The sequence below is a fragment of the Arvicola amphibius genome, chromosome 13 (genome assembly GCF_903992535.2).
Source record: "Arvicola amphibius chromosome 13, mArvAmp1.2, whole genome shotgun sequence".
Taxonomy (NCBI): Eukaryota; Metazoa; Chordata; class Mammalia; order Rodentia; family Cricetidae; genus Arvicola; species Arvicola amphibius.
In genome coordinates, this window is record NC_052059.1 from 52,828,591 (window position 1) to 52,850,616 (window position 22,026).

Here is a 22,026-nt window from a genome sequence, read left to right on the forward strand (position 1 = left end):
AGGCCTATAGCTCCGTGGTGCTTAGCATATTCACACTGCCGTGAGGCCAGCCTACAGAAGTGTCCTGTGTTGCAAAGTTGGAATTAATTCCATTAAGTAGCTGCCCTCCCCTCATTCCCAAAATCTGTCCCCACCCGGAAACCTGGAAATGTAGTGGGTGCTAGGCAAGTGTTGTGTTGTTGAGGCCCATCCCCAGCAGAGGCATACAGCACGTGACTTTTGTGGGTTAAATATTAGAAATAGAGTCAGTCAGCTGTATGAGATTTAAAGACCCTGCAAGGGAGCCCAGGTGGGGGTGGTAGTATGGTGATGCTCCTGTCTTTGCTGCCCTCAGGAAGTCAGGACAGGAGGATAACCTTGAGTTCGACCTGCCTGGGCTGCATACTGGTTTCCATTTTACCTTGAGCTAAGTAGCTAGGCTGTCTCAAACAAACGAAGCAATGGTTGAAAGGCCTGTAATGACTGAAGATCTTTGCTTAGGCCTCCCTGCAAAACTTGCTAGGCCTCCTCAGAACCTTTGTTCTCAAGATTTCTGTCTCCGGACGAAATCTCCACCGTCTGGACTTTCACTCTGGCTTAATCTTTTGAACCTTGTTAGACGTCAGACTTCATATATCTTGTGGAAGCGGTTAAGCATGTAAAACATGATCCTAGGTCCAGGAACCATCCAGTCAGAGTCAGCTGCCCAGGCTGGCCAAGCCAGCTTTGCGGGCAGGCCCCTTGGAGGCCCGCCCACGAGAAGCTCCGCCCCCGGGAGCCCGTCACCACCCCGCAGGATCCCTCCCACACGAAGCTCCGCCCTCCCGCGAGAAGCTCCGCCCATAGGAACCCGCCCACGAGAAGTCCCTCCTGCTTCCCTCCCACTTGCATGCACGGATCTCCAAGAGAAGCTCAGTCTGTGGGAAGCCCCACCCACGACAGTCTCGCTGCCTGGCTTGCAGAGCTTTGGGCTGTTTTGGGGACCCGTGAACGAGGAGTGGGCGCTGAGCATGGCGACGGGCTCCTCCTTGCTGCTGTGCTCGGCGCTCCTGGCCGCGGGGTGCGCGCTGGGCCTGCGCCTAGGCCGCGGGCGGAGCGCGGTGGAGCGTGGGGTGCTCGCCTGGCTCTGTTACGATGCCCTGGTGCATTTCGTGCTGGTAAGCTTTGCCGCCTTGCCAACTGCCTGGGTTCCGCCCACGGGAGGAAGTTTGGGAACCTGCTGATGTCCCGGGAGGCCAGAGGGCGCCCCCTTTGCCGAGGCTGATTTCCTGGTTCAAACCGAGCCCTTCTTCCCAGGTGCTGCCTGTTCTTCTATCAAAGGTATCCCCTGAGAATTGCTAGAGGAATTTCACCTCCTCCACCCCTCTCCCAACACCGTTCATCTTGGTTTATCTTTTGTGTGTCAGATATATCCAGAAATCCATTTCTTGTAGCTTTCTTAATTCTGTAGAATATAGGTTTTTCAAGTATGTCCCTACGAGTTTCTGAATTTCTCTGATGTCTGTTAAGAGATCTTTTCATCTCTAATTTTATTAATTTAGGTCTTCTGTCTTTTGGTTATTTTGACTAGGGATTTGTCAATCTTGCTAATCTTTTCAAAGAATCAGCTTTCTCTTTTATTGATTCTTTTGTTTATTTTATTAATTTCTCCCTCGGTTTTAATTATTTCTTTCAATCAGTCTCCTGTTTTGGAATTTGGTTTATTCCTGTTTTTCTTTTTCAAATTCTTGAGGTGCATCATTAAGTTATTTATTCAAACTATTTCTGATTTTTTTTTTAATGTAGGTGCTAAGAACTTTCACTCTTAGTGCTGCTTTTATTTCATCCCACAAGCTTGGTATTTTTCATTTTCACGTAATTCTGAGATTATGTTTTAAAATTTCCTTGATTTATTCAACTACGCACTCATTCACAAATCTGTTGTTGTGTGTGCATTTCTGGTCTTATGGACTCGAGATACAGCTAGAAAGCAATCAGATTCCGTGTCAGGTTGTACCCTTAATGACTTCTAGGTCAGCTTCTCCAAGAGGCCTCACGCCCCCCTGGACTCTCATGAGCCTGGTTTCCACTCTCATCTTTTCTCACAGTAATCTGATCTTCTAAACGTTTGCCAGAATGGCCCATTAAACGTTACTTAGAGCATTCTAGGGCTTTTCTAGCCCAAAGTTTCAAACCATTCACATTCCTCTTACAATCCAATTCCAAAGGCCCAAGAACTGCATGGTCAGGTCACCAAGTCCCTGTATTAGTTACTTGTGTTATTGCTGCCACAAAATCCTGGCTGGAGAAATTTTAGGAAGGAAGGGTTTGCTCTGGCTCACAGTGAAGGGGCCGTGGTCCACTGTGGCGGGGAAGGTTTGGCAAGAACAGCGGGCAGCTGCACACCAAGGGTCCACAGTCAGAAACTTCAGCCCATGCCCCCACTGATGGCGTGGTACCACCTACTTGTACAGTGGGTCTCTTCCTCTCAGTTAACCTAGTATAGACAATCCCTGACAGGGCATTGTTTCCATGGTGATTCTAGATCCCATCAAGTTGACAGTCCAGGTTAACCATGATATGTCCTTAATATTCACCTAAAATAAAGTGAATAACTTTATTTTTTTTCATTTATTTAATTGGATGGGTTGGGGGATCGTGCACCCACCACAGGATTACATATGGAGAGCAGTGGGCAACTTGCAGCCAATTCTGTCCTTTCCACTATTGGGTTTTATGGCTCAAACTTTGGGCCTCAGTTGGCTGAAGGGCCTTTGTCCACTGAGCCATCTCTCTGGTCCCTCACCCCACTTTATAAATAGCCAGTGTGACTATACATAGATAGTACTAATGAAATCTACTCCCCCCAAGTTTTTAAAAATATAATCTTAAATACACCCTTTTTAAAAAAAGATAAAATAAAATCTGGCCTTCCCTTCGAAGCTAAAGTCCATAGTCCTGAAATACAAAGAAGACATGGTGTTTGGCAATAGTTTAGGTCAATGAGCATTTCCAGTTAAATGTGTCAATACCAGGTGTTTACAAAGATGAAATTCCTTCTATCCCAGTAATTTCCTAGTAATTTTGTGTAGAGACTAGAGCAAGGTTCGCTCCCTCAAAGCCTTTGTTTAAAGGATTGATCTTTAAGCAACGACGTCTCCCAAAGAGCAAGAGTAGTAAAGCAGTACAGTGCGTACATCTGTCACCCCAGCGCTTGGGAGGGAGGCAGAAACCAAAGCCATCTTTGGTAACATAGTAAGTTCAAGGACAACTTGGGGCACATGATATCCTGTCTCAAAAACAAACAACAAGCAACCGTGTCCCACTTAAAGGAAAACATAGCGATAATAACATTCCAGAAGAGCCAGACGCAAGCCTTTAATCCCAGCACTCGGGAGGCAGAGGCAGGCGGATCTCTGAGTTCGAGGCCAGCCTGGTCTACAAGAGCTAGTTCCAGGACAGGCTCTAGAAACTACAGGGAAACCCTGTCTCGAAAAACAAACCAAAAAAAAAAAAACAAAAAAAAAAACAAAATAACATTCCAGAAGTATATAAAGGTGTAAAGATTCTCAAAAAAATATATTTGTATGTGCACAACCCAGTTTCAGTTGACTAGGTAACATTCATGCTACCTAGAGGTGTAGTCTGTGTAGAAATGGTCTGTCTCTGCTCCCCACGCCACCTCTCCAGATATAAAGGAAATGCCCCCAATAGCCTTTGATTGCCTGCTGGGATGGGCTCCTTTGTGAACACCCTGCCCCTGCACTAGTTCTTCCCACCTGAGGTGTTCTTTTCTCCATATATGGATGTGATCACTGACAAGCACATCTCTCTGAAATTAAGACAAATCTTACAAATCCTAATAAACTCACATTAATGGGCATTTGCATTTATTAACAGTGCTTTTGCCCGGTGTCTTTGGAGATCAGTGGGGAGGACAGGAATTAGCAGCGAGGCCTGTAAGCACTTGCCTGGATTAGCTTTGGTTAGCAGTTGGTTACAAATGAAGCCCGATAGGCAAGTGTATCCAAAAATATGGGATGAGTTGATACTACAAGGTAGAGCCTTGAGAACCAAAAGCTTTGCCCTTGCTACTCAGGCTGCCCTCATTGCCTCTCAAACCTCCCAGGTTTGCTCTCTGCCACCAAACTCAGAGCTTGCCCCTCCCACATATAACATGGTATAGTTGTAGTATAGTCACCTGTGTCCTGTTCAAATCCTTCCCACCACATCACAGCCTTGTTCATTATCTGTCACCCCAGTCCCCTCACACAGAGGGGGCTCCACTCAGCTCCAGGCGCTTCTGAATCCAGTCAGGTTGATAATCATGATTACTCAGTACATTCTGGTTGGACACTCACAGTGAACTGCCTTTGGGGCTGCATGGCTTGAACCGCTGTCCCAGAGTATAGTATTAGGGAGCAGTGGGCTGTGTTCCTGGTGCCCAGCTGCTTAACCCCCGAAATAAACTCGTGGAAATTGTATTAATTAAATTACTGCCTGGCCCATTAGTTCTAACCTCTTATTGGCTAACTCTTAAATATTCGTTCAACCCATCTCCATTAATGTGTATTGTCACTTGACTGTGGCTTACTGGCATGAGTCTAACCAGCGTCCGTCTCGGAGAGGAAAGCCATGGCATCTGCCACACTGCCTTCTTCCTCCCAGAATTCTGTTCTGTCTGCCCTGCCTACCTATGTTCTGCCCTATCAGGCCAAGCAGTTTATTAATTAACCAATGAAAGCAACAGGCTGTGGTTTATCAGAAAGGTTCTGGCAGTGGTGTCTTTCTCCTTCAGCAGCTATGTGGCGTCTCTTAGACACCTACTCTCTCTATATATCTTTTCCAGCTTGGCTCTATTCTGTCCTGCCATAGGCAGCTTTATTCCTTAACCAATAAAAGCAACACATATACAGAAGGACATCCCACATCATCTCCCCTTTTCTGTCTAATTAAAAAAAAGGAAGGTTTTAACTTTAACATAGTAAAATTACATAAAACAGGAATCAAGCAAGGACTACAGTTGCACAAATCAGGAAACCTTCCCTTAAAGAAGGTGTGCAGCTTTGGCTGCTATTGCTGGGTCAGGAAGCCTGCTCTTAAAGAAGCCACACCTCTGCTTGCTGCCAACAAACAGAGTCTATCTGAAATATGGCTACCAAGAAACTGCACGTGTCTTCCATTTTTGTGAGTCTAGAAGCTCTCTTTTTTTCCTTAAGCTTTTATAAGGTCTTACGTGGATTCATGCCTCAGATGGTGTATGCCATTTTTTAAATGAAGACTGCTTGTTCGTTTTCTGGCCACCCAGACCCAAATAATCACACTGAAACTATATTAATTACAACACTGCTTGGCCAATAGCTTAGGTATATTCCTACCTATCTCTTATATCTTAAATTAACCCATATTTATTAATCTGTGTATTACAACAAGGCTGTGGCTTACTGGAAAGGTTCCTGTGGTGGCTGCTTTCTCCTTTGGCAGCTAAATGATGTCTCTTAGACTCTACCTATTCTCTCTTTCTATCTCTTCCAGCCTGGATATTTCTGTCTTGTCATAAGCCAAAGCAGCTTTATTCATTAACCAATAAGAATAACACATATACAGAAGGACATCCCACATCTTTTGGGGGGGGTGTCTGTGTACATGTGTGGATCTTGGCCACCTATTCTTTTTTTGTTTCTACTACATTTTTATTTATTTATTATTTATTTATTTTTTATTTATTTATTTATTTGGAGGCACATGTGTGTTTGTCACATCATGCATGTGGAGGTCAGAGGACAGTTTGCAAGCCTTGGTTTTCTTCTTTTACCCTGGAAACCGTGGGGATCAAGCTCATCCGACTTGGCAGCAATTGCCGTTATCCACTGAGCCACTTCCCTGGAGTCTTATGACTTCTTCCCTCTGTTTCTCAGTCTGTATTGCAGAGGGCAAAGATGTCATTGACCAGCTAGTCTTTACAGGTGACTGCTTCCCACCAGCCGTCCGTCTGGGAGTTACCTCCTCTAGAGTTGATATGTTCTATCTTCATCTTTGGGCCTGTGTCCTCTATAGCTATTGTGGAGAATGCCCTCATAGGATCATCTGTTTGAGTATTTGGTCCAGAGTTGGTGGAACTGTTTGGGAAGGATTAGGAGATGTACCCTTGTTGGAGGAGGTACGTCACTGGAGGCTTTGAGGTTTCCCAGTTCACTCTCCAATCTGCCTTATGCTTTTGGATCCAGATGTAATCTCTCAGTTTCTGCTGCAGCACCAGGCCTATCTGCTGCCGTGTTCCCTGCCATGATGGCCCATGGACTCTAACCTTCTAGAACCCTGGTCCCTCAAATTAAATTTTTTTTATAAATTGCCTTGGTCGTGGTGTTTTGTCATGGCAACAGAAAACTAAGACAGCTGTCATACTGGAAGCTGGATGAGTTCATGCCAAGCACAGCACATACTACATAGATGTATCCCAGGAGCAGCGGGTGCAGGGACAGAAGGTGACAGCAGAGATGTGGCAAGATGTATAAGTTGGTAAAGGCACTTTCTCCCAAGCTTAAAGAACTGAGTTGAATCCTCAGGATTCACATGCTAGAAGGAGAAAACTGACTGCCACAGATTGTCCTCCAGCTTCCATGTGTGTACTGTGGCACACGTCCACACAGCAAAGAAGATCTCATAAATGTAATAAATAATAAATAAATGTAATGAAGAAAGAAGGTGGTAGCGGCTGGGTCTGAGGGACAGTCTCAAGTTCCTAGTGGTTGCATTGGTCCTGGAAGCCAGGATCTTCCTGACACACCTACTTGTTTGAGAGCTTTAGTGAGCTCCATTTCTCTGGCTGGAGCAGCCTTATTTGTAGAAGTCTTTCTGATATGGAGCTGAAATTGACCTCTGATGGCTTCTCTTTGCCAGGCCTAGCCCAGCCCAGCATTCGTTTGTAACCAAGGGTAGTGAGGTCATGTGTCTACAGGTTGCTAGCTGGCCACTCTTCTTGTCCCTCCCCCATTCCTGCCGGCTGTAGATTCCTCTTTACACATTGGATTGGTGGGCATAGTGACACACACCTTTAGTCCCAGCACTCAGGAGGCATAGGTAGGCAGATATCTATGAGTTCAAGGCCAACCTGGTCTCCATAGTGAGTTCTAGGACAGCCAGGGCTATATAGTGAGACCCTGTCCTGTAAAAAAAAAACCAATAAAATAAGATAAGCTCAGGGTCAGTTACTAAGTATTCGTTCACTGATTGGTTTGGTAGCTCTGGGGATGGAGGGAAGAATGTGAGATATGGGGAAGAATAGATGTGCACTTGAGCCCAGTGCTGTGTTTTGCCTGTTGGGAAGGCACAGGCAGGCCCCTCCCACAGTAAACCCTTCCAGGATTGAGGAAGAGAAGGAAGGATGGAAACGCCCTTCTCTGTTTCCTTATCCATCCTCCTGGTTTGCTTGCTGTTGCTGTGATGTTCTGACCAAAAGCAGCGGGGAGGAAAGGGTTTATTTCACCGTCTGCCCCAGGCCACGGTCCATCTCTGAGGGAAATCAGGCAGGAGTCATGGCGGAAGGAAGGCTACTTTGCTAGCTTTCCTACACCTGCCTGCCCTTCACCTACCTGGCAAGATGGTACCACGTGCAGTAAGCTGGCCTCCTGTGGCAAGCTGGGCTTTCCCACATCAATCAAGACAGCTCTTGGTCTGGGAAATTCCTCTGTTGAAACTCCTTCAGATGATTGTGACATTTATTCATTATGTATACAATGTTCCTCCTGCATGTACACTTCCGTGCCTGAAGAGGGCGCCAGATCTCATTACAGATAATTATGAGCCATCATGTAGTTGCTGGGAATGGAACTCAGGACTTCTGGAAGAGCAGCCAGTGTGTTTAACCTCTGAGCCATCTCTCCAGCCTTGATTAGCATCCCTAAAACATGGAAATAAACATTTTCTTCAAAGGGTGCTGTAAACCCAGGAGTCATGTGGCTCACTCTTAAAAGCTCAGTGTTTGAGACAGGGGGATTTTGAGATGGAGGCTAGCACACACCACAAATTGAGACCCTGCCTGAAAACAAACAAACAAACAACCTGTTATAAGGATTAAATACCATTTGTGATTTCAAGTAGCGTCTCTCAAACTTGACCATGTACACAGTCACCCTGGGATTGGCTGAGATGCTGCACTGGTGACAAACTCCCATATGAGATCTGTGATTCCTGGACCAGGGCTGCAAGGACCCAGAGCGCCTGGCATTTCCCCAGCCTCTGCCTGCATCCTTCACCAACTCCCTCCGCCCTTTTCATCCTGTTCATGTACCAGACAGCATAATCCCCATGTCCAGTCTCAGTGATCCTCAAGGCTTCCTGACTGGTCCTTAGCCTGAGAACAGCTGTCTCAGCAGAAATGAGGATTCTCTTAAGAGGACAGAGGTTCCCGTGTCCTAAATCCAACCCTAAGCCCAGTATCACGGGTGCGGTAGAATTAGGGTGACTGACACCAAGGTTCGGCAGGAGCCATCGCTATCCACTGGTAATGTCACGTGACATCCGTCTGCCGGGGCTGGGAAAGACTCCATCAAAGGGGAGCGGTCATTTCAATAGGAGAATGGCAGCTGTCACTAGACACGTCTAAAGTCAGTAAAGCCTGGGGGAGGGGCTGCTGCAGCTGGTCCTCCCTTGAATGGTGGTGCAGGCTGTTGCCATGACAACCCCAGTGTGACGAGGCTGAGACACTTGGTCAGATCTGAAAGTGCTGATGTGTGTCTACAGGGCTAGTGTGCGCTCCACCCCCCTCGGCCGCATTATCCACTCTTCGTGCAGGGAGCTGCGTTGTTTTCTGAGTCTTCATTCAAGTACTTTTCAAGCAAAAAAGAAAAAAAAAAAAACCCAGAAAAACTCCAAGACGTTTTTACATACAAATTGACCTCGTTCTGTGTTTTTGTTTTTTAATCTTGGTAAAGCCACTTTTTTCCATCTCTTTGAGGACTAAATGAGCACACACACCACTTCTTGTACAATTGTTATGCGATCCTAGATCACAGTAGCATCCCAGCAGGACACTGGCTTCTTTTGACTCCCAGTTTTTAGAAATCTATAAGATACATTGTTACAAGCTACAAGCCTGAATACCTGAAAAGAAAAAGGAGGCAGAACTTTGTTAACTTCATCTGCCAAGGTCCATTTAAAGTGACTTTGCAAGCTTCTCAGTTAGAGTTAGCTCATTCCTGTTTTAACCTTGCAATAGGAAATATCTTGGGTTTTGTTATTGTTGTTGTTTTGGTTGTTTGGTTTTTTGGGCAAACATCCTGATCTTCAGAACCTTACTTTGTTTTACATAAGCAAACTTGGTCACCTTAGGCAGACCTCATTAGACAGTAATATGCCATCTACAAACTGAGACAGGGATGGACATTTTGATGACTGGCCATTTCCCATCTGGGCATGTGTGGGGAGCAGAGGAAGCCCGGAGTGAATGTGTATTAGTGACCCGGCCATGTGAAGGACCCAGTGCATCAGACCCATGGAAACATGGGTCAGGCTCAGGGAATTAGCACAGCCTCCCTGTGGCCCATGTGTGAGGGTTGACAGAGTGTTCAGAATGCATTGACTGCAGTCCCGGATGTGTGTGTTTGTGTCTTTGTTCATTCCCTCATCACCCAAGTCCAGCTACCAGGACCAAGCTGTGCAGGAAGTGGTGGGTATGGGTAATGTTTTGGTTTGGTTATTTTTATTTTTCCCCCTTTGGGAATTTCATACACTAATTTTTATAACGTTCTTTCCCACCCTCCAACTCCTCCCATCTCCTCCAGCCTCCATCCCTACCCACCCAACTTCTTGTTCTTTCTCACGGGTTTCAGCCCCGGATAACATCGATAATGACTTTTCTCACTTGGTTGTGTGCACAGCACCTTCTAGCACTACGGACACTTGCCAGTAGTGGTGAAGCTTCCAGTTGAACACCAGCCTGACTTCTCCATGTTCTGTCCCAGAAATGTGCAGTGTCTCCCGGCAACATGGCCTTACTGTAAGGTTGTGGATGGTAACCAACAGCACTGGCAATGGTCTCTAGAGTTTATTGGGACTTTGACCAGTGATTCAAAAGATGCCCATTCTTATTACTGGGGGTGCTTTATGTGGTAGCTTATGACGTCTAGTTAGAGTACTCTCTTCTCCATTACATGTTGACTCCATTTAAATTTCTTTTATGTATGTATGTGTTTTAGGAAGCTTCTACAGTAGTAGGTTTCTCTGTGGTTTTTATTATTATTATTATTATCATGTATGTATATGTGTATGTACCATGGCGCTTCTGTGGAAGTCTGAGGACAACTTTGTGGCCTTGGTTCTCTTTCCATCTCTATGTGGGCTCTAGGATCAAACAGGTCTCCCAGCTTGTACAGGAAGTGCCTTGACCTGATAAATCATTTTGTCAGCCTGATTTCTGAGAAGGGGTCTCATTATGTAGCTCAGGTTAGCCTGGAATTGGAGATCCTCCTGCTTCAGCCTGGTTCTGAGATTAAAGGTGTGTACTACCACTGTGCCCAGTTAGACTTTTTAAATGTGTTTTTATGTATATGGGTGCGCTTTCTGCATTTGGAGGAGGGCATCAGATCTCATTATAGACAACTGTGGGCTGCCATGTGGTTGTTGGGACTTGAACTCAGGACCTCTGGAAGATCAGCCAGTTCTCTTAACCACTCTGAATGTCTCTAGCGCCCATTTCTTGTATGCTAACTATCCCAACTGATGTAAGATAGAGTCTCAGTGTAGTTCAGATTTACTTGTCCCTGAAGGATAAAGGTGTTGAAGATTTCGTTGCATGCTTGTGGCCCTTTAAATCTTGAGAAATGTTGTTCACTTGTCCATTTGCTTATTGATTCATTGACTTGTTCTTTTGGTGTTAAAATTGTTGTTAATCTTTTGGTTATTTTTAAGTTCTCGTATACTTTGGCTCTTAATCTGAAAGGCTGGGTATAGAGTGTGTGCTATGATGAAAAGCTTCTGAAGCTAGTAACTTTGGGTGCTGCTTATGAAAAGGTCCGTGCATATTTGAAGCTTCAGAGCCTAAAGTAACTTTAAGGGGTAGGAAAAAGCAACTTTGCAGTTCACCAACACAAAGTGGATTCATGTCAGGAACCATGTAGGTTCCTTCAACAATGTTGGCCCCTGGGAAATCACACTAGATGGTTCCTGGTGTAGTTCCTGTGTGGTTAGAGCAGACTTGGTCAGGAGTCCTCAGGAATCTTAGAACCCAGGTCACTGGTCTCCTTCTGTGTCCAGATTCTGCCTCCAGTGTCTTGCTGAGTGTGTTGTTGGGGAGTCTGTGGACATTAGGGTAGCTGCTGCAGTGGCCCTGTGCTGATTTATTTGTGTTTCTCCAAGTTCAATCAGTGTAAGAACAGGCCAGGCTGAAGTCACAGAACCTTCCAGAGATACCGTCTGAAAGAGGTGACATCTAATGGGAAGGTCATTGAGGGGTATGGTAGCCCTCATGGACCCGTTGACAGTTCCCACAAGAGGATTGCTGTAAAAGGACCAAGCCTGGTTTGAGATGTGGTTTCTCCTCCATATAGACTCCATCACTCTCCGTCCATCATAGGCCGGGCCATCCAGACCCTCACGCCTCGAAATTTCCAGCTGAGGGACTCTTTCCTCTGAAGTCAGCCCTTCTCAGAGGAGCTGCTGTGGCAATGGATGTCTGGGAAGGTTACCAGCCTTAGGGTTGCTCTGAGGGAAAGGAGAGGGTTGCTCAGCCCTCACTGTTAACCTTGAGGGAGAGGATCTCACAGTTGCTCACTTCTCCCTTGGCCGTGGTGACAGCTTTGTGAGATGACAGTGTACTCTACACCATGTGAGATGACAGTGTACTCTACACCATGCGAGATAACAGTGTACTCTACACCATGTGAGAGGACAGTGTACTCTATACCATGTGAGAGGACAGTGTACTCTACACCATGTGAGGTGACAGTGTACTCTACACCATGTGAGATGACAGTGTACTCTACACCATGCGAGATAACAGTGTACTCTACACCATGTGAGAGGACAGTGTACTCTATACCATGTGAGAGGACAGTGTACTCTACACCATGTGAGGTGACAGTGTACTCTACACCATGTGAGGTGACAGTGTACTCTACACCATGTGAGGTGACAGTGTACTCTACACCATGCGAGATGACAGTGTACTCTACACCATGTGAGGTGACAGTGTACTCTACACCATGTGAGAGGACAGTGTACTCTACACCATGTGAGAGGACAGTGTACTCTACACCATGTGAGGTGACAGAGTACTCTACACCATGTGAGAGGACAGTGTACTCTACACCATGCGAGAGGACAGTGTACTCTACACCATGTGAGAGGACAGTGTACTCTACACCATGTGAGAGGACAGTGTACTCTACACCATGTGAGGTGACAGTGTACTCTACACCATGTGAGATGACAGTGTACTCTACACCATGTGAGAGGACAGTGTACTCTACACCATGTGAGGTGACAGTGTACTCTACACCATGTGAGGTGACAGTGTACTCTACACCATGTGAGGTGACAGTGTACTCTACACCATGTGAGATGACAGTGTACTCTACACCATGTGAGAGGACAGTGTACTCTACACCATGTGAGGTGACAGTGTACTCTACACCATGTGAGGTGACAGTGTACTCTACACCATGTGAGATGACAGTGTACTCTACACCATGTGAGAGGACAGTGTACTCTACACCATGTGAGGTGACAGTGTACTCTACACCATGTGAGGTGACAGTGTACTCTACACCATGTGAGAGGACAGTGTACTCTACACCTTGGGTGCAGGTTGATGCAGTCTGCTAATCTTCTGTTTGAGACAAGATCTCGTGTGTCCCAGGCTAGCCTAGAATTCACCAGAAAGCTAAGGCTAGCCTTACTGTCTTGATCTTCTTGCCTCCACCTCCGAATGCAGTGGCTCTCAGCTTTCCTAATTCTGCGACCCTTTAATACAGTTCCTCATGTTGTGCTGACCCCAACCATACAATTATTTCATTGCTACTTCATAAATGTAATTTTGCTACTGTTATGAATTGTAATGTGTGTGTGTGTATGAGAGAGAGAGAGAGAGAGAGAGAGAGAGAGAGAGAGAGAGAGAGAGAGAGATCAACTGACATCAACTGGTAGGTTTGGTGCCCAGTCCAGTGATCAAGAGTGCATCCTGTTCTTGCAGAGGACTCAAACTAGGCTCCATGCAACCACCCAAATGTTCACCTCGGGGGACCCAATTCTCTCTTCTGACCTTCACAGGCACCTGCACTCACTTGTACTAACCTGCACACAGACAGACACATGCATACAATTAAAAATAAAATATATCTTAAAACCCTTCAGCTGCTCTTGGTTTTCCTGGGAAGTAGGGACGGAATGATGGTTCTTGTGCATGCCAGACAAGTGATCTGCCTCTGCGTTGTGTCCTTAGTCGGGGACACTTTAGAGTCTTTTTTTTTCCCTTTCTTTCCCCATTTCTTTCTTCCTTTCATTCTTGCTCTTCTTTGCCCCTATTCTTTTCTGTCATCTCTGGCTGGCCCATAACTCACAGTATAGACTACACTGGCATTGATTTGTGTACAGGTTTTTTCCTGCCATACCTGGCCTAAATCTCCTGTGAAGAAAATGCATTTTAGATTGACTCAGACAAAGCACATTTACTAATTAGGTGACCCAGAAAGAGTGTCAAGAAAAGATAGCATAAACCTGCGTCCAAGCCTGTGTTAACAGAGATTAGGGCGGGAAAGGGGCTGAATGACAGTCATGAGATAATGTGAAAGTCAGAGAAGGACAGACAGTCAGAAACTGGGATGGACAGACCTCTCTCACTAGTAAGTTCTAGCCCACATATGAAGCAAACTAATACAACGTGATTTTGAGACATTCAGGTAGGGAAGGACCTTCTACCTCTAACTGTGCCTCGAAGTGACACAGGGTCAAGACACTGAGTCAGTAAAGAGAAAAATCCATGGTCCCCTGCAGTGATCACCACCTCTACAAGCACGGCTTTTCCGGTTTTAGAAACCACTCACAGATAAAACAGAAGGCAACTGCATATGCTTGCGGAACCAGGATGGGAATTTAATCTGTCTGCAGTCTTTTCCATGTTAGCAACCAAAATGGACAGAAGTCAGCCATTGGACGCTGGAATGAGAACGTAGAAGCAAGTATCTTGTGCTCTTAGCAAGGGACCCACACCACACAGATGAGTGAGTGGGCAGATGCTTTCAGTCCATTCCCAAAGGCACAGATTTGCACAAGAAGAGAGCTTCATTGTTGTGTGACATAGAATAAGCCCCAGATTTACTGCTGGGTGGCCTGGGAGGGGCTGATGTCAATGAATAACTTACAGGGTGAATGGTGTCAAGAAGTAGGTAGCTCCCAGAAGTGGTAAAACGTGGTACCCAAGCGAGTAGAGAGCTGGCAGAGAGTGCCAATGTCATATGAAGCTGTTGTGGGGGCAGAGAGTGCCAATGTCATAGGAAGCTGTTGCGGGGGCAGAGAGAGATGTTTGATTTTTGGAAGCATGGGTAAAAAAACACTTCCATGATTAGGGAATACTAGATACTTGCAGACATTTTGATCACTAAATGTCAAAAGAAAACCTTTGTGAATTTTCCCTCAGGCAGCATCGGAAGGGGCTCAACTCTGCATGTGTTTTATTTTAAGGTTAAAAAATGAACTATTGCCAGTCTTCTTGAAGATTTAAGATCTTTAGAATAATCTAAAGCTAATTTTTATTTTGTACGACAGTCAAGCACTCTCCGTGAAATTTTCACGTTTTTTCTACATAAGAACACACCTCTGGTTTAATAATGCCAATCATTAAAAAGTAACCTTTATTATTACATTTGGTCATGCTCATATCTCTGGTTAGACTCCAGAGATGGTGTGGTCCTCAAGTCCTTGGATCAAGATGTGAACACCTTATAGAGGGGCGGGGGAGGGGGGAGCTCCTGCCATGCCGTGCCTTGTGTCTGCCGTGCCCTGTGGTGGTGAGGCTAAACAGAGCCTGTCTCCCTTTTCTTCCCTCTAGGAAGGCGCGTTCGTCTACTTGTCTTTAGTAGGAAATGTTGCAGATTCCCAAGGCTTGATTGCATCTTTATGTAAGTAATTAAAAACGTTTACAGTTGAAATGTCTGAGGAGATTAATTGCGAGAATGGCTGCGATGAACCGAATGCCTGTATCACATATTGTACAATTCCATTGACATGTCCTGTCCAGAACAGGTGAATCTGTAGAGACAGACAGCAAATTAGTGGTTGCCTGGGGCTGGGGATGAGAGTCAGATTGCGGGTGGGAAGGTGGGCGACTGCTAATGGGTGAGGGTTCTCGTTTGGAACTTTCTCAGTTAGACTGCGTCTATTCAGATCTGTGAAGTACTAAAATTGGAATTGTATGCCATGTGAGTTATATCTCAGCAAAGCTATATAGTAAACAGAGTGTATACAGCTGGGGTGTGGCTCATTGGTTGAGCACTCACCTCACGTGTGTGAGCCCCTATACAACACCGTAAAACCAAAGACACCAAAAGGCCTGCGGTTCTTCAACTGGGTGCTTCCCCTCATGTTTTGTGTAAATTTACTTTTAAAACTTTATTTTTATTTCTGTGCATTGTGTGTCTGTGTGGGTTTGTGCATATGAGCAGTGTCCTCAGAGGCCAGAAGAGGGCATCAGCTCTCCTGGAGCTGGAGTCAGGCAGTTGTGAATGCCCAGTGTGGATGCTGGTAACTGAATTCAGGTCTTCTGGAAAACCATACATACTCTTACTGCTGAGCCACCTCTCCAGCCCTCAGTCTGCCCTTGATTGTATGTGTATACTGGTCTTCTAAATAATTCTCAAAATCCCTCCTTGCAGGGGGCCAGCCTTGACAAAAATACCTCTTCCAGAGTGGAGGCATGGGGATTTAGAAATATAGTAAAGAATATGAAGACGCAAATGAAAATAATAAAACGCAGAAACATATAGGATAGTATTAGGAGGGAATTCCAGTGAGTACTGAAATTTCGCCCATGTTTAATTTCCAATTGGTTAATATGCCCCTTGCCCCAAAAGGTAGGCGTAAAACAAAAGACTGAATTAACATACAAATTGAAAGTCACAGGGTACATTCATTGCTTGATTCACGCCCTAGACCAAACACTCTGTAGACAAACCACTCCCTGGGTGAAATCCCAAGTTATTTCCATAAAGGGAACTTGAACTTCGTTGGATCCTTAGACTTTTGTTTTAGGTAGGAACCAACTACGTCCCTATTTCAGGAGCAGGACCTGTTGACAATAGCCTTGAAAGAGCAGAACTCTAATTTACAACTAGGTGGGACCTTTGATAGAAGCACAATAACCTTCAGTGAATTAGAAACAAGTCCCAAACTCTCTGACCTTTGGCCTCTTTGGGCCTCCAAACTCCCTTATTGTAAGGAGGCCACTTTTTATTTCCTGGCTGCCCAGACTCCTGAAATGACCACACAGAAACTGTATTAATTAAATCACTGCTTGGCCAATTACCTAAGTGTATTGCTAGCTAGCTCTTACATCTAGAAATAATCCATCTCCATTATTTTATATTTTATCACAAGGGTTGTAGCCTACTGACCAGGTTTCAACGTGTCTGTCTCTGGCTGTGGCTCCATGGCTTTTCCTTTACTCTGCCTTCTTCCTCCCAACATTCAGTTGAGTTTTCTCCACCTAGCTAAGTTCTACTATATCAGGCCAACCCAGTTTCTTTATTAACCAATGGTATTAACAGCATACAGAGGGGAATCTCACATCACCTCCCCTTTTCTGTTTAAATAAAAAGGAAGGTTTTAACTTTAACATAGTAAAATTATATATAATAAAACAGGTATCAAACAACAATTACAGTTACAGTTTTTATAACTACTTTATCTTTTATCATAACTAAGGAAAACTATAACTATAATTATAAATTCCTCAACTCCATCAAAGACCCCAGAAAAATATAATATTACCTAAGTAAACAGGAACTGCATTGTAAGCAACTTCCAAAACTGTAGAAATGACAGAAACATCTTGCTGCCTGGACAATCACCCAAAGTTCTTCTGTACCATTGGGGCATCCATCTTCAGCCTACAGGCCCATGGTATCTAGTAGACTTTTCTATAAAGCAGGAAATTTCAAAGACAGTTCTGCCTATATTGGCAGTTTGCCAGTCACTTTCTTCTGTATCCTGAAGAATATCTGGTAGAGTCTTTTATGAAGCAGGAACCCCAAAGATCATCTCACCTTTAGGCAAGTTCAGTAGTCATTTCTCTGTGGGTCTTGCATGTCCAGTTCACACAGCATACCATCAAGCAGTCCAGGCAAGAACAGTTTCTTGCCCAAATGGCTAGCCAACTCCATAAGGAGCCTCTTTAATGTCTGTCATCCTCTTGAAGTAGATTGGTTCTGCCAGGAGCAGACGTGTCTCATTGTCATGAAAAGTCCTAACTTCTTAAACATTTTAAATTCTATATTCTGTAGTCTTTGAAAGGTTTGAAGAATGTCTATCCATCTGAAATACATCTCTATACATCTAGAAAATCTAACTAACATGACTAGAAACTTAACTATTAAAGATGACTCTCTATTAACCTATATTCCTTATTTATACATTACATTTTTAAATGAGCTGTACAAACACAATAACATAATCAAGAGCAGATATATACATAAAATAAAACTGATCTTAAACTTGTATCAGTAGACCAAGATTCATACCAATGCAAAGTATTTATCTCTGTATCATATCCCCCTTCAAATGTAAACAAACATTTATAAACAATATTTGGGGAATATGGGCATAGTTCTCTCCAAACTTCTGACTGCTGTTTATTGGGTGAAGTAATGTTTTGAGGGTTGTTCAAAGCAACTTTTCAGGGGTCTTGGTTCATCAAACCACATTAGTCTGGAAGGATTTCACAGGTTCTCCTCCTCTGTGGAAACAAAAGAAGAACCTTTTTTCCAAAGCAACATATCCTTAGACCCATATTTTGACATCAAGATACCTTTAAAGTATGTATGTTGGTTAGCTCCTTCATAGTCAAAAATTTTTTAAAAAACACAATAATATACATAATCCAGATGCTCTGTTTATATTCCCTCTTTACGTGGCTTATTTGTTTTTACTCTATTACTTTTTAATATTTTATTATCTTTACTCTTTTTATCTGTACTATTTCTTTAAAGACTGTTTTGTTTTTTAAACCATTTATTTCTTTTTATAACTCTCTGTACTCTTTTTCTTCTCTCTCCCAAGCCTACGTACATTTCTTAAACACAACGTGGCTTGTTTAGAGGTCTTTTATGTCTGAATCTGTCATTATTGCATATCTGTAATTCTTTTCTGTCCAGGGGTGTTTCTTAAAATGTTAAGTACTTCTTAACCTAAACTGTGGCATTGCTAGGGGAAATATGGCGCTGTCTGCTTGCTCTGCCCAGTCTGACATGGCGGATGTCTGTTTACTGCCTCTGAGACTGATGGGTGGAAGCCGTCCTCATCACCTCAACTCTGACAACCAGTTGGCCCATGCTGCCACCAAGTAACTTGCAGCACACTACCCACAAACCCCATTTAAATGATCAGTCTCCTGAAAGAGCCAGAGTTCGTGCGGGCATCACAGCCCAGAAAGCCGCCAGTTTTGAAATTGTGCCGCTTTTTTTTCCTGCTACTACAGAATCAGGAAACCTCTTAAAGGAGCTGCAGCATGCCTCCAGCAAGCAGAGCCCGTCCAGAAAAAAAAAGTGGATAAACTTTGTCTTTTAGGTTCTAGAATTCCTTTTCAAGCTCACTCAGATTTTAAGTAGATTTAGTTGGCCATGTTGGCACACCAATTTGTTGTAGGAGGCTACTTGTCTGTTTCTTAACTGGCTGGTTGCCCAAACTCCTGAAATAACCACACAAAAAACTGTATTAATAAGTCACTGCTTGGCCAATTACCTAAATGTATTGCTAGCTAGCTCTTACATCTAGAATTAACCCATCTCCATTATTTTATATTTTACCATGAAGCTTGTAGCCTGTCCCCTTCGTTCTCCTTTTTCTCCTCCCCTCTTGAATTCTTTTTTCTCTCTCTTCCTTCCACCCTCACCTGTCCCTCTTCTGACTAACTATTGACCATTCAGCTTTTTATCAGACCTATCAGACACATTAGGCAGGCAAGGTGAAACAAATGCTACATGTCTCTTACATAATTAAATGCAGTTTACTCAAATGTAACACATCTTTATATCATTAACAAAGGCAGCAGAGACAAATGTAACAACTTTTACATAGTTAAAGTAATAGTCTACAGCATAAACAAATGTAACACACCTTTGCCTAGTTAAAATAATATTCCACAACACACTGTGAGGTAGGTGTGTGTGCATGCCTGTGTACATTAGAGGACAACCTCAGGTAGCCTCAAGAATGGCATCCACCTCCTGCCACACAAGGTATCTCATTGGCCTGGAGCTCACTGATAAGGCTCATTGCTTGGTCAGCAAGCTTTATGTGTTTCCATTTTACCAGTGCTGAGATTGCTAATGTGTGTTATCTGCTTGACATTTTTATATGAGTACTGGGGATTGAACTCAGGTCCTCGTGAGGCCAGAGCTTTACCAACTGAGCTGTCTCCCCAGGCTCTAGAACCATCATTATTAAATATTGCGTTTGCAAAATTTGACTGTGTTGAACTAATATAAAATCCTGCATCTTGTAACCAAGAGGGCCAAAGATAGAGTGCACATATGTGGATGTGCTTGGAAACCATATTTTACAAGTAGAGCAGCTCTCTGCCTTAGGTCAAGGGTGGGGGACACAGTAGTCTCAGACATCTGTTGCCCTCCACAAGCATTGAGACGGTTGTAAGACAGTGATTATTCTCATTAACTGGTATAAAAAGGCTTACTAGTCATAGACCAACGGACTAGGATAGAGAACCCAGAAACAGACCCATGCAAGGGTACAGCTCCCAGATGTTGGACAAACTGACATAAACACCCACTGGGAAAAGGATTACGACCTCTTCAACAATAGTGCGAGGACTGGATAGCCCACGAGGAAGAGTGGAACTAGCCCCACCTTGTGTAAAAGCCAACTCCAGACGGATTAAGGACCTTAATGTGAGGCCTGAAATGCTTTAACTGCTGGAGAGAAATGTAAGGAAAACACTTCAAGGTATCAGCACAGGCAAGGATTTTCTGAACCAAAATCCAATAACACAGGAAATAATAGCAAGTGTTGGCAAATGTGATTGCGGGAAGTTTAAAGATTCCTACTCAGTAAAAGAATGAGAAGAGCCCACAGAAGGAAAGATAATCTTTACCAACTATACATCTGTATATATCTATTATCTATAAAAACTCAAAAAATCACCAGACAGGCCTACACAAAGAAACTCTGTCTCAAAAAACAAACAAATTAAGCAGCAAAACCAAACCATCCAATAAATAAATGGGCAAGTGCCACATTTCTGCAAATAGAGATTAGAAGGTATACAGGGCATGGAAGTAGAAAGCGGCTGTTTAGGGGAGAAAAGAGAGCAGCAGAGAGGGTAATGAGTTGCCGTGCATGAATAAATAGAATAAACTGATGGGCTTGTCTGAAACTGTCATAATACAGTCCATTTGTTTATCTTCTCCCTACAAAATTAACAACACAAAATGTTTGCCAGCTGAGAGACTAAGCGCAGGTGTTTTGTCTTTAGGGAAAGAATACGGCAAGGCTGACACACGATGGCTGTATTTTGACCCAACCATTGTGTCTTTGGAAATTCTGACTGTTGTTTTGGATGGGATTCTGGCATTGGTTCTCATTTACGCCATAGTCAAGGAGAAATATTACCGGTAAGTCCACTGCCATCCAGCGGGAAGGGAGGGACATTAGCTGCCCAGAGCCCGTGCAAACTTTGGATGCAGTTGCTAGCGTGTTTACCCACAAGACAGGAGCTTCACGTAAGACTTCAAGATGTAAAGCCCTGTCATGAAATCTCGGATTTGAGAGAGTCCCCCATCTTTTAACCCCCTTTCCCCACCATTTTCACAGATAATCAGCAGTGATTTTTCTTGACTGCTTTAACATTGTTTTGGCTCCATGGCTACATTTGCCGACACATTACAAGTTTACATGCGGTTGTCTCCAACACTGACAATACGTGCATGACTGACAGCGTCAGTCACAGGTAATGAAGACCCTTCAACGACATAGTCCATTTACTCTCACAGTACCCTTTGAGGAAGGACAGTTGTCACCTTTACAACAGATGAAACTGGCTGGGGTCAAGTTCATATCCAGGTCTCTTTGAGGGTCGGCGGTGACCTCACTAAATCCTGAGAGGTGCCGGGCACTCAAGTCTCCTTAGAACTCTAAATGCGGGGAAGGGCAGCGTGGCTTCTGCAAGCAAGGATGGTGTCTTTGCTATCTAGGCTGACCTGGCCCATCAAAGAAGCACCACCCAGGAGCCCACAAGTATCTGTAGTAAAGACTGTTGGCGCAGCCCTAAGTAAAAGATGCCATAATTCAGAGTCCCAAGCTGCACCTGCTTCATGTCATGTGCTCTCCCGCAGGCATTTCATCCAGGTGACCTTGTGTGTGTGTGAACTCTACGGTGGCTGGATGACCTTCTTCCCCGAGTGGCTTGTTGGAAGCCCCAACCTCAACACCGAGAGCTGGCTCTACTTTTGGGTCTACTTGCTGTTTTTTAATGGCTTGTGGGTTCTGATCCCAGGACTGCTGCTGTGGCAGTCGTGGAGGGAGCTGAAGGAGACGCATTACCAAAGGGCCCACTTAGAGAAAAAGCACTTGTAAATTCTCAAAACGTTCCATGTGAAGGTCTGCTAGTTGATCAGATATTCCAATAAATACTTCCTTTTTCAGTGTTGTTCCAATGGCCATTATAGAAGGTGGCAACTTTGCTGTTTGCTTTTGTCTTTATTACATGATAATATAACGAAAAGAGGGGCTGTGGGGTGTAGTGCTTGCCTGGCACTCCCAAGGCCCTGAGCTGCACTCTCAGCAATAGAAGGGGGTGGCGGGTAAGTTTTCACTTGTAATAAGATCAGTTTAACAAGATGCTCT

General features: G+C 44.3%; 1 protein-coding gene across 1 annotated transcript; it reads left to right on the forward strand.

The window, feature by feature from the left end:
• The first annotated feature begins 644 nt into the window (after positions 1-644).
• On the forward strand, positions 645-21,824 carry Ebpl (EBP like). Its single transcript, XM_038309689.2, has 4 exons — positions 645-1,136; positions 15,002-15,071; positions 20,657-20,795; positions 21,516-21,824. The coding sequence occupies exons 1-4, from the start codon at positions 645-647 to the stop codon at positions 21,754-21,756; spliced, it is 942 nt and encodes a 313-aa protein (XP_038165617.1). The 3' UTR covers positions 21,757-21,824.
• The last annotated feature ends 202 nt before the right edge of the window (positions 21,825-22,026 follow it).

What these genes read in the sequence shown, in the direction of transcription:
- Ebpl (XM_038309689.2), top strand. Translation starts at nt 645, where the DNA reads ATGATCCTAGGTCCAGGAACCATCCAGTCAGAGTCAGCTGCCCAGGCT. An exon ending in CCCTGGTGCATTTCGTGCTG is followed by an intron (nt 1,137 to 15,001) that starts GTAAGCTTTGCC and finishes TCTTCCCTCTAG; the next exon opens with GAAGGCGCGTTCGTCTACTT. An exon ending in GTCAAGGAGAAATATTACCG is followed by an intron (nt 20,796 to 21,515) that starts GTAAGTCCACTG and finishes GCTCTCCCGCAG; the next exon opens with GCATTTCATCCAGGTGACCT.